Source organism: Podarcis cretensis (genome assembly GCF_951804945.1).
Source record: "Podarcis cretensis genome assembly, chromosome: 2".
NCBI classification, from domain to species: Eukaryota; Metazoa; Chordata; class Lepidosauria; order Squamata; family Lacertidae; genus Podarcis; species Podarcis cretensis.
Window position 1 is genome coordinate 86,430,150 of NC_137171.1, and position 13,535 is coordinate 86,443,684.

General features: G+C 42.3%; 1 protein-coding gene across 1 annotated transcript in view; it reads right to left on the bottom strand.

Annotated features, from left to right (window-relative positions):
* Nucleotides 1-2,678: 2,678 nt before the first annotated feature.
* The window catches only part of ABTB1 (ankyrin repeat and BTB domain containing 1), a 39,228-nt gene continuing 28,371 nt past the window's right edge, over nucleotides 2,679-13,535 (bottom strand). Inside the window, exons 11-12 of the mRNA XM_079964568.1 lie at nucleotides 8,529-8,729; nucleotides 2,679-6,270 (exon numbers count right to left, since the gene is read on the bottom strand). Coding sequence (XP_079820694.1) covers nucleotides 6,064-6,270; nucleotides 8,529-8,729 — 408 coding nt within the window. The 3' untranslated portion in view covers nucleotides 2,679-6,063. The remainder of the gene's footprint in view (nucleotides 6,271-8,528; nucleotides 8,730-13,535) is intronic.

Here is a 13,535-nt window from a genome sequence, read left to right on the forward strand (position 1 = left end):
TGGGATACAGCTGAGCATAACAATACTGTCTTCAAGCACTCTTCTCAAAAGGATCCTTCAAAAGAGACACCCCATTTTGCAATGGAACAAAATGTCCACCGATATCACTGCCTACCATGATCCATGTTAAGAGAACACATTCTTGGCTTCCCTTGCTTCTTCTTCTCCAGTAATATTATGTACTTTCAGTATCCTGCTTTAAAGTGTGGCTGGGACTTGTCTGCACCTCTGTAAACTGCATGTCTTATTCCACCTGCTAAAAAGCTCGTCATACCACTTTCATAATGAGGGAACTAAGTCTGCCTGACTTCGTAGGCATTGCACTTTCTTCCCTCAGACAATTTCTTTATCCTCCTGTGACCACTTACTTTCACTCCTAGTCTTCATTCAACTCATGAAGTCAAGAGATTGAAATACCCTTTTAAAAATGTGCCATGTTGATGGCAGTGTTTGAAGTCTCGTGACTGGTGCCCTTTTAAAGCAGGCACCTCCGGCTTATTTAATTATTCATGATAGTTTTAGCGCTGTTCTTATAAAGCCCTCGAGTGAAAAGACAGCGATAATGGAAGTGCCTTCACCTACTTACCAGCCCACCAACCAGACAGCATCAGCAACAGCACTCTTCTCTTTTACTTTTCTTTTTCTCCTTCATTTGTGTTACTTCCACAGCAGTCTCACGGTTTTGACCTTTCTGAAGCACTCAGGTAATTAACCCTTTTCCTGAAGGTGGATCTACTCAACTTTCCTGGTTATCTATCTATCTATCTATCTATCTATCTATCTATCTATCTATCATCCATCCATCCATCAATATCCCTCTTCCGAAAAATACCAAAAAAGAATGAAAACAGTTTGCTTAGGATCTTGTACACTGAAAATCTGAATAACACCATTTTGGACACTTCATTTTCTGCTAAAAAGGTTAACCAGTGGATTATCTTAAATCCACCTTGGAGACATAATTTTAGTTAGAACAAGAGGACATAACTTACAAGTGCTTCCCTGAAACAGGGAAAACCATATATCTGTTTCACGGATGTAAACTACAATGCCATGCCATTTTTATTCCTGGTTTTTCTATTCTGAATACTATTGTTGATTTTGTTAGAGTCTCAGCTGGGGCCAAGGTCCAGGCACAAGTTGAAGAGTGCATGGCTGGATGAGCAGATATAAAATATTGAGGTGGTGGGGAAGAAAGTATCAGGAGTGCAGGTGTGGATGCCGTTCTGAACGTTGCAACTAACACACAAAATGAGAAATGGGGACAAACAGAGCATTCTGGGCTCAAACCTATCTGCAGGGAGTTTGTGTAGAGAATTGTGTTTTTAATGCACCCTACCTGCCATACCAGCTTATTCTGCCACCTCGCCCCCACCTCAGTTTGCTGCATGTGTAAGCCAGGCCTAGACAAAGTAGGCACAAAACTTCCAGGCTACTTGGTGGGAGGGATGAGAACAAGAGAGAGAGGAGGCTGAAAAATATGCCAGTGCGCAACAAACTGAGAAAAGATCCCAAGTTCAGAAGAAGCTCTGGACGTGCAGTGATGGCAAACTCTGAAGGCTCCACAAGAGAAATAGGCAAGAGAGTAAACAAGAAGTGGGGGCAGAACTGGTCCTAGCTAGGTTTGCAATGACAAGACATTCTCAAGGTGAATGTAGACAGCACATTCTATGGATATATGGATAAAGGGCGGTATACAAATTTAAATAATAATAATACAAGAAATACTTGAGTGCAACTCATATATGTTAACAGTGTTTCGGAAGACTCATTGCATTGCCTATGTTTTGTCCCTTCTGTTTCAGTACATGCCTTTTTAGTAGTTGCATTAGAATATACAAGAATAAGCGGACATTTCTTCTTCTCTTCTCCCCTCTCCCCAGTCATGAATTGCCTGCATTTTCATGGGCAAGTTGCTTTCACAAACTAGCCAAATTCAATGCTGCTGTTAAAATAAAATTAGGCAAATCCATATGTGCTAGGACTGAGAAAATAAACTACTGTTCAAGGCGGGGGGAGTGGGGGTCACACAGAACTGTCAGTACTGTGTTCAGACCACCAGTGGCATGGGATCCCATATATTAGGCCTAAATGTTTTCACTGACAGGACCAGGTACAGTGGTACCTCTGGTTACGAATGGAATCCGTTCGTAACCGGAAACCACTCGTAACCTGAGGTGCCATTAGCAAAAGTGTGCCTTCCGCTGTGCGCGCGCCTCTGGCGTGTGATTTCTGCTCACACCGGAGCTTGTAACCCGCTGTATTGTAAATCCCTCTGAGTCACACCAACCTCCTTTCTTACTCCTACCCTGATTGCTACCACAGGCTGTGAGTCATGGGAGGAGAGTTTCATGAGGTACTAGAATTTCAGGAAGGAACTATGAAATTATGCAAATACTCCAACTATAGGTAGTATGTTTACCTCAGGATCATTACTAGAAGCATGGAATTAAATGGTGTCAAGTCACCACTATTTAGCACCCAGCTCTTTGCTCATAACATCTGCACAACATATTAATCTGAAGATGGTGCCAGGGTGGAAAAACATTTGTGTGGCATTTGACAGTTCCATCTCATCACAACCACAGCTACTGCCTGGGAAGGGGGGAGAGCATGTAAGAAATCCTTTTAAGCACTCATTCATATAATGAATTAATGACACACAGCCAAACCAGATCTAATGAAATAAACTCTTTATTGCTGCACACATGCTTATATATTAAGCTTTTAAATATATTATTATTATATTGCCATTCTGAAAAGCTTTACATTCTCTTTATTTTTAACAAGTAGCAGAGGGCAGAACCAATGTAAACAAAGGAAACAATTTAAATTTAAATTGTCTTGCAATATAACTACAACCAATAGCCAAGAAAAACAAGTTCAATAAATATTAGAAATCCATTAATTTCATTTTTTAATTATTTAAATAGGCAATTTTTCACTTGTAAGTGTGGCTCCTAGTATCTGTTTCCTCTTGCAAAGGGCAAGAATCTAAATACTACCAGACAGTTAGTTGGGAGTGATAGGACAATTTACCAGGGAGCTGAACTCAGAAATGCAACTATAAAACTCATTCACACTGGCAATCCATTCTTAATTTCTCCAGCATATTTAGCAGTCTGGGCAAACCTTTGTAACTAGGCAAGAAAACAAAGGCCACCATGACACTCTTTCACTGGCTCTACAATTAAAAGAAAGAGTCAGAAGTCATTTCACCAGAAGCACCCAGGTGCCATGCTTCTTGACAATTAACTAATTATATTTCACATTTACTTTACCAGAAACTTGAAAGAAGAAATACTAGTATGCCTTTTTTAAAAAAACCTTTCTGTGCTTCTGGTTTGTTTTTGCCCCAATAATTCAGTATTGGCATAAACTCTAAAAGGTTAAACCTCATTTGTTTGCTAAATTCAGCAGATAGCCAGCTGAATCCTTTTTCATGATAACAGGAAGACTACGGAACAGAATGAAATCAGCAGCTCAATAATAAAGTTGTGCCCCTTTCAATATGATGCCCTTTTATTCTGTGAGGTGCTCTTCCAAGCTGTTGCCATAACACGATGGAGAGAAATTATGCCTAGCCAATCCAGGTCCCAAACACTCTAGCATCAAACTTAACTTCTGTGACTACTTTTGGTGAAAAGTAGGGAAAATAATACCTTGGCCAGGTTTTTTAGTTTGCTGCCTCTGCATAACAGAACTGTTCCACATGATTTTGAACAAGTACCATTCTTTTAAGAGATGTGCTTTCCTTGGCACAAAATCAGAAGTGTCAAATTCTACATCAAGTTAGTTTCATTTGTCAAATACTGCATGGACCCTTACTGTAGATTTGTGGTAGCTCAAAGGGGACTTGTTTAGAGACTGGGATGGCTGTGTATTCCAAAGCAGAGACTGAAATAAGTCAGAGTTTAAGTGCCTCATTTAAGAGAGCCTGCATGGGAATAACATCACATAAATATGGATGATATATATGCCTTGAGATAGAGCCAAGAACACCAAAAACTCGGTCCTACTACTGTATCTCTCTAGGGACATGAATTACAGGTGTAGAATCTAGGACAACCCCCCCCCCATTTCCCATTCTATAACAAAACATTTAAAGGATGATGAATCTCCAGTATGGCAGGCAGTAACTTCTGGTAAGCCCTGACTCTGCTTACATGGTTATATAATGTCATTATCTTGTTCCAAGTCAAGAAACCAGATAGGAAAATGGGAAAAGACCCAATGTAAGTTTCTCATTTCATCACACCCATCAATGGAAAGTGAAAAAACAAGTTCTTGACCTCACTTTGATTGTGAATACTTATCAGTGGAAAACTGAAAGCCCAGTATTACATCAGCCAGAGCAACTGCATCTACTAATGCAATTGTACTCATGCTTAATAGTATTTGTATATATGAATAATCATCCTCACATTGCCAGGATAATCCAAAGTGGGCCTCCTTGTCATATTTATATTTATACAGCACATAATTCTTAAGGTTATGTGGTACAGGGCCACTGCATTATCTTAGCTAGGAAAGTTTCCATGTTAGGCAACACAGCCCTTTCCTGCGTTGTTCACATCTCCACCTCCTCCCAAAATGTTCTCCAATTGCCAAAGTCTCAAAGTAGCGCTTGCTAGGAAGATTTTAAGAGGAGTTTGTGTTAAAAAAAAAACCTACTAACTTGTGGCAGCCTTAAAGGACATGCCTTGGTTAGCTTTGTTACAAGCAGATGTTTGACTCCATTCAGTAGAGTTTAGTGATGGTGGGATGAGCACTATGCAAGCCCAGATTGTAGCTGCCTCCAACTCCTACTATTTCTAAAGGGAGGGGCAGGGGGAGATGACACACTGCACACTCTTGAGCAGTAGTGAGACGCTGCTTTTCTTGTCTGCACACCAACATGCATGTACCAGAGTAATGTGATTCATAGACCCTAATTTCAGAATGTGTTGATCACGCTATTTGGATTTATGCCAATGTGAGGTCAAGTGCGTTGGCACTGGGTGGTCAGGGGGTGAAGATGGTTGCATGACAGTTCAACCCGACCCCACCCCACCCCATACCACCACCTGAAAAGGGTAATAAGTTATTCTTCCGTGAGAAAGGAAGAAATGCTGCATGCCACACATACACTCATATACTCCAAACCAGGATTTGAAGACTTTGCGAACCACCTGAACTAAACTTCCAAGCCCAGCAATATCTACAAAATGTCACAACTATGCTTGAAGTGGAACAGACACATGACTAAATTTCCTGCTAAACATCAGCGTTTGAGCATCCTCTACAAAAGTAACATGTAAAGAGTAGGTGTTTGCAAGTGTGTTTGCACTCGAGACAAAAGTCGAGCCATGCAATTTTGTGGAGTACTACTGTATTCCAGTAGGAACTGCAGAAATGGGGGATAAAAAACAAATGGGACACCTGAATTGAACAGGAGCTTGCTGAATAATAAGGCATCTGGGTTAGAAAGCCAAGGTTCTGCTCTGCCCCCACTGTGCAAATCTGGAAGATAAGGCTGCAGGATGAATAAACACAGCCATTTCTGCAAGGCAAGCAGCAGGCAAATGCAGATACCACTGCACAAGCACAACATTTCTGTAGCCCTGTAGAAGTAAAAGTGCCTATCTCCCTAATTATCCTGTAAAATATGGATCATGAAAGGCAGTCTGATTCATTCCTTAACCAGCGACTGCCTTGAATTTAATCTGCTTGCAGGAAGGTGTTGTGCCAATGTTCTTGCAGGCTACACCAATTTTCACTAGGCATCGCTGGCCTGCAACATCTGGCAGCCTCACAATATGCCAATCAATACATTCATTAAATTTGGTTTGCAGATCACCCGTCAGCACTATCATGTACAAGCAGCAATGTTTTCAAATCTGAGCTGCTTCCGGGGACCAGGTTCTCAGGAGAAGAAAGGTAGATCAGTATGCAATTGTCAGAATGTTAAGTTAGAAACTGAAATTATGCATAAAAGGGGAAAGCAGCTACAAAACCCAGGGGGGTGAGGACAGGGAACTCTGAGCTGATCTACTGTGAAGTCACACAGGGTGATGTCCCAGATTAGCATTCAAGTCCTATGCTGGCCAAAAGATTATCCAGAGCTTCCAGTTTCTGATTGGCTTCTTCAATTGCACTGTATGTTTGCACGTTGCTGGTTATGTGGAAACGGATGTCGTCAACAAGAGGGATTGAGTCTGTCTCCTGCCGTTCTTCGACTGCCTCAGCATTCTCCTTCACTGCCACGGCAAACTCCTCAAACTCCACTAGCTGGATTGGAAAGAGAAGTGGTGAAGGAAATTGGCAGGCTGATAAGCACATTAGAGTCCTCAGCATAATGATGTCATTTAGAATTTTAAACAGTGGTAGTAGTACAGAAGAAATTCTGATTCAGTGTGTACAATTATGCATCTTATGGACATGAGTTACCAAAAAAAAAAGAAAAAAAAAGAAAAAAGAAAAAAGATTCACACTGAAAGCATAATATTAAATTTCAGAATAGTGGGAAGAAGAATCACTCTATTGTAACACCACACAAAAGAAGAAGAAGAAGAGTTTGGATTTGATATTCCGCCTTTCACTCCCTTTAAGGAGTCTCAAAGCGGCTAACATTCTCCTTTCCCTTTCTCCCCCACAACAATCACTCTGTGAGGTGAGTGGGGCTGAGAGACTTCTAAGAAGTGTGACTGGCCTAAGGTCACCCAGCGGCTGCATGTGGAGGAGCGGAGACGCGAACCCGGTTCCCCAGATTACGAGACTACCGCTCTTAACCACTACACCACACTAGACCACCTTTTCCATAAGGAGGCCTAATTGAGCTCAATAGTTTGATGAAGACCTGGCAAGCAAGAAAAGCATCTCTTTTTAAAAAATGCAGACCTAGGTGTGAGATGCAACTTTGCCATTAAAAAATGGCAGCACAACTATCTGAAACCTTAAAAAACAAAAAAACAAAAAACACGTTTACTACATAAAGGCTTTCTGTTTGGAACCACCCATCCCTCTTGCTCCCTCCATCCCACCATTTACGGAACTATTTAACCTCAGAAAACAAAAAGTTACCCAACACAAGATCCCTCTAGAACTGGTGTTTTAGCCATTACATAGCACCCACTTAATCTAAGCAATCTTAGTCAACTTCTTCACTAGCTGTTCCTGCCCACTGCCTTTGTGGGTACTGCTCAAACATTTAACAGAGCTTCCCATACCCTGTAAAGCAGGAACAGGCGTTTGTAACAATTTTTCACAGAAGCAAAAATGGCTGATGAAGTACAATACCCACCAAAGGCTACAAAAAACATGGTTCCACAGGCCTGTGCCTCTATATTCCAATATAAATTCATCATCTAAAAAAATTATTGGTGGCCTATTGTACTAGCATGGCGAAGGTGCAGGAAAAACAGAATCCTTTAGAATTCTTAACAGCGGTGCAGTTAAATGGCAAGTCCTGATTTTTGTTTGGCTAACAAAGGGCTCCCCACTAAGAATCACTTCCTGCTTGTTTTCACTGGGTTTTCAAGTGGGAGAGGAACTTTTGTATAAGTGGATCTGTTAAGAAATCATTTTCTTCAATGTGCTTTCACAGTCAAGAAAGAGTTTCACACCTTTCTCAAAGCCTGTTAAGAACAGTTGCAACTTGTGTGGGTGTGCGAATTAGAGCCATAAATTTTTTTTAAAAAATCAGTGAATTGACCGGGTTCCCAAATGCCCAGCAGAGGCAAGACTGTGAACCTGTGTTAATGGGACTGTAGTATGGGACTGTCAATACTACAACTGGTTAAGCAGGAGAGGAGATGGAAAGAAGGCAGCACTCTTGCTCTTCTCCTGGGGCAAACATGGGCATAAATGCATGTTAGTACTGTCCAGTTACAGCACAATTTAGATTTCTGCACCCATCTAGTTGGGAGATATTTCAAATAATCCTTGCCTAAGCATTTCTTGGGAAGACGGCACGATATAATATGGGATTAAAGTAGCAGGATGTATGTACTCTGCACATAACTGAGGTCTGCATGTAGCAGTTAATGCTTAAGGTACAACCTGGTGGGGTTGTGGGACAAACTGATATTTGTAACCAAGATTCAGTACAAGAAGATATGACTTGTACTGTTAGGCCAATGCTTCTCCATGGAAGCTTACAGTAAAGTAATAGACTCTTGAATCTGCCACAATTGATACAAATCAACAGAAAGTTTATATGTTTCTCTAAAATGCAAACTGTGCCACCATATTTTAGGACTACTTAGGATACTGAGCTCTTTTGTGTGTTACTTCTGCACCTGAAAATCCTCACATTTCAAATAAACTAACCAAGCAACTAATTCAGGCAAGCAGTTGATCCACAGTCCTCCATGTAAACATCCCTTGCTGTTCTACAGGCACTCTCTTCTACAGAGAACATGATGCCTTGTTTTTAAGAATGTGGGCAACTATGGGCACCAGGCTTAAAAGGCCTTGAGAGAGATGAATGCTGGTTACTTGTTGGCTGCTGCATACAACCCATCCCTAGGGAAAGCTCCCCTCCTTACCTTCTCAATGATCTTTGCCATGTACTCCGTGCACTGGTCCTCCAGCCGGGTCAGCTGAAACAGCTTTGCGATCTTCCAGATGCTGACAACACTTTCCTCATCAAGAACCTGGGCCAAAGTCCTCCCACAAAGGCGCTTGAGCCCAGGTAACAGGTACATGTCTGCGACACAAAGCACTTCGTAGGCATTATCAGGAGACAGCTGCCGTGACAAAAGGGCATCCATCAAAATGGGCTCGGTATCAAAACTAAAACCCTGTCTGGAAATCACATCTGACTGCAACAGTGACGCTCATTTATATGATTAAATGCAATTTATTTATATTCTGCCCGAAGACTTGAAGTTCATAACTAGTTTAAAAGTCTAGGCACAAGCACAACCAAATCAAATACTCACATACAAGACTTAGCTTTGCCAGCTCAAACCCATACCAGTGAAAATATTTTACAACACCACTTCTGAAAAATTCTCAGGCCTGGATAAATCTTCAGTTGCAGGGCATTCACCAAGTGCAGTTCTGTGTGGATATGATATATCTCCTGACAATGCACAGAAGTCATCACTAAGATGCTCTACGATAGCCTTGGGTATCTAAATATTTATTATTTTCACAATAATTCATTTTGCTACACCTTTTTTAATGGATCTTTTCAGTAAGCACCCATATAAATATAGCTTTTTAAATTATTATCATCATCATTTTGCGCCCCCTCACCTTGGCGCCCTGTGCAGGGGAACCACCTGCACTAAATCCAGTGCTTTAATAATTAATTCCATAAATGCCTGTGTGTGCATTATGTTGGAATGTGCCATTCATAGAACATTTGCTGAAGGAGTATTTTGTGAGTTGGATGCAGCAGGAATCCATCACCACCACACCACTCGGATCATTTCTGAAAGTTGTACAGGTGCATCATACCAACTGAAGTGTCTTTAGACATGCATGCTTCCAGCAGGATCATTTTTTTAAAGTGCTCCTATACTGGACCACTGCTTCTTTTGCTTAAAGATCAAATGCAAGTGACTTAAGAGACCTTGTTCGTATGCTTCACTAAGCCAGTTAACTATGATTTAATGCCTGTAAGTTCCTATTTCACTCTTCTCCTGCTCCTGGCCACACCATACTGGAAGCAACAAACCACAAGTCTTGGGCTTGTTGTTGTGTCAGTAGAACCTGAGCTCATGATTTGTTTGGAGGAAACATGTGGACACAGCCAGTGTGCAATGGTGCAATAGATAATACTCCTCTCCTCCATCCTCCATTAGCTCCTTGGCCCCTGCAAGCTGCTAAGCCCCATGCCACGTACACCAATCACACTCTTTCAAAAAATCTAGGCCCAGGAAATTTGTCTTAATATTCACTGCAAGTTCACTGCTATGATTTGAATTGCCTGGCTTTGACATTTCCTCCTCCCAGACACTTTAAGCCACTCATCCAAGCATTCCAAAACATAACACCAAGACAAATCTGACTTTGCCATTCCTCTTTGCCTCATCAGTTCAAATCCTTGATGTTCATTTAATTGGGACCATGTATCAGTAACCTGAGATTCTTTCACTACAGGGGATTGGAATAGATGACCCTCGGGGTCCTTTCCAGCTTTACAATTCTATGATTCCATGATTCTAGGGGTCCCATTGCAAGTAGTTTTGCTGCTGTTTGAAAGTGAAAGCAGCAATGCTCTGGAGGATTCTCTACAAAGATTTGCTGGACTTTAGTTACATAGAACTGAAGAAACTAAAGAGACAAGGCATGTACTTTTGTAAGCCAAGAAAATATTTTTTAAAAAAGAACTGAAGAAACTAAACTAAATTATTATTCTTTGTAAAGAACACTATAGTAAACTGGCACAGCACAGTTAACTGGCCATTACAGCCAACAGCCTTGCTATTTCCACTGCCATACACAAATATGACAACTCATTATGTCAGTGCTAACCCAGAGCATTCTGCTGCCTGAAGAACAGCCTAAATGGCGCCCACCAACACTTCTTTCTTTCTGCATCCTTCAGACACCAAACTATGGCCTCATCTCTTCTCTACCACTACCACCTATAGTGTGTTGCTTCACTCTGCTTCAAAGCAGAGCCAGCCCCAATTGTTGTAGGTATTACAAACTCTGGTGTTAACAAGCTAAAGATTGTACAGTGGTGCCTCGCAAGACGAAATTAATCCGTTCCGTGAAGCTCTTCGTATAGCGGTTTTTTCGTCTTGTGAAGCAAGCCCATTGACAGCTTAGCAGATTAGCGCTATTAGCAGTTTAGCGGCTTTTAGCGGATCAGCTGATAAGCGGCTTAGGGCTTAGGAAAAGGGGGGGGAGGGGAAAACCCCCGCAGGAACTCGCAAGACATTTTTGTCTTGCGAAGCAAGCCCATAGGGAAATTCGTTTTGCGAAGCGCCTCCAAAATGGAAAACCCTTTCGTCTAGCGGGTTTTCCGTCTTGCGAGGCGTTCGTCTTGCGGGGCACCACTGTACTGGGCTCAGAGGGGAAGATCACCTGAATGTCTGATATGCAGGTCTATTGCTTTTGCCCATTTCACTGTTATTCCAAGGATGAAGAGTTTGCACTGTTCAGTTTCCTCCTCAGTCACTGCATTTTGAAACTTCTTCACATGGCAAACATTTACCAGAGATGTGTCTTTTTTTTAAAAAAAAGAAAGAAATGAAACCAAAGTCAGCAGGAAGTGAACCTAAGGTGAGTACAGATGTACAGGCCACATTTTAGCACTATAACTTGTGTACCTTTTTAAAAAGAATTGTTTCAAGGTGGCCAACCATGAAATAAAAACAGCAACAGATGGCACAAAACGAAGAGCCATTGAAAACAAAGACACATGCCGGGGGAAGCAGATAGCATAAAAAGGCAAGGCAGGTGTCATTAAAAGCCTAACAAAGCAAGAAAGTCTTCATCTAGTGCTTAAGAGATAATAGCAAAAAGTGCCAGAAACAAATCAGGGAGTACCGTATTTTTCGCACCATAGGGCGCACCCAGTTTTTAGGGAGGGAAATCAAGAAAAAAAATATTGGATCCCACTCACTGCTTTGGCTTCCTCTTTAGCCACGCGCAATCTCTCCCTGCCGGGAGAGGCTGCGTGGAGCTAAAGAAGCCATAGCCCCGTGCAGCCTCTCCCTGCCGGAGGGGTTGCGCGCGGCTATGGCACAAGCCTGCATTCGCTCCATAGGACGCACACACATTTCCCCTCAATTTTAGGAGGGGGAAAACTGTGTCCAATAGAGCGAAAAATACGGTAATTCTAGAATGTGTGTGTCAACCCTGACAAAGCAATCTCTCTCCAACCACCTAACCTCAGAAGGCAGGGAGCAGCCAGGAAAGGGTCTCAGACAGGCAAGGAAATTCACTGCTGGGTGAGAATGTTGCTTCAGACACCCCAGTCCCAGGTTGTGCTGAACTTTATAGGTAACAATGTGCCCAGTAACCAAGGAGGAGGCAATACAGCTCTTTTGGCAGTGGCATAAAATTCTCATGACACCCTGTCTCTGGTTATTACTATTCACACTTCTATCATACCCCTTTTACAAGGAGCAGATGCAATACCGGTCACCAGTTTTTAAACCAGCAGAAGTTTCTGGACATTTTTGGAGGGCATTCCCATGAACACTAGCCTGGGCATTACTGTGGGAAAATATAGAAACAAAAAAAGATCCCACTTCTAAGTGGAGTATATAGGGAGAGAGATTCATACCTCTGAGCAGTGAATCTACAGTAGTGAATATGTGAGACAGCCTGGTCTGGATGGGCTTGCATGTCCCTGGAAGGAGCAATTCTGTACTTTGGGTCTACACCTGGGTCACCTAGAGGCCCAGGTGGCCTCGGTGGCTAGGGGTGTTGGCTTGCCAGCTATTCCTGACTGGTTTGCCAGTTACAGCCAACTTTGCAACAGAGATGTTGGCCACTGTACTCCATGCTCTGGTAACTCCCAGACTGGATTATTGCACTCTACAAGCAGCTGCCCTTGAAGACCACTTGGAAACTTCAGGTAGCCCAAGTGCATCAGCCACATTACTGGCTGGGGTCGCATTTGGAACTTGTAGACCCCTGTCTTAAAACAGCTCCATTAGATGCCACTTCTTTTCCAGGCCCAAGTCAAAGAGCTCATTTCAGTGTTTAAAGCCCCAAACATCTTAGGCCCCAAATATTGGAAATGTCACCTCCTTTCCTACAAACTCTATTGGGTCCTCTTGGTTGCTCCACAGCCTTCAGAAGTTCAGCAGGGGTGGGGAACTGGAGAGGGCATTCTCTGTGTCAGCCCCTAAGTTGTGGAATACCCTCCTGACAGTAGTGTTTCTGATTTTCATCATATGCTGATGAAGATGCATCTCTGACCTTTGACACTTGATATATGTATTTGTAAGACCCATCCTGTTTGCTTTAAACTGTTTTTAGTATTTTATTTTAAATTGTTGTGACCTGCCCTGGGATGTTATGGTGAAGGGGAAGTAATTAATAAAAATAACATCTGAAATGCAAAGAAGTTCAGTAGTAATCCATACCCAAATTTTGGAATTACTCAAGAACAGGAATGCTTGTAATATGGATCATGATTTTTATCGTGTGTGTGTGTGTGTGTGTGTGTGAAGAAGAAGAAGAAGATAATTGTTTCAAGAGTTCCTTAGCTTGAAAGAAAACAAGGACAGATGGCTTGGTTGGCAGCTTTGCTTCTTGCCCTGCAGGACGACAGATCAAGGGGGGGAAAGAGATTCATGGTCTCAGAGAGTATTCTGCAGAGCAAAGTGTGCTCTCACTACATTCTACCCTTTAGCATCTCACTTCCCTACAGTGTGAAATGCCTTCCAGATGCAATGAGATTTAGGGGTAAGAGTCTGACAACAACTAGCTGAAGATGGCTCTCAGTCTCTCCACACCCCCCCCCCCAGCACAACATGTAAGTATTCTAAGGCAGGAGTGGGGAACCTATAGCCTTCAGTCACCCTCCCAAAAATCCCAGCCAGCACAACCAATGGGGTCCAGCAACATCTGGTCCCCCA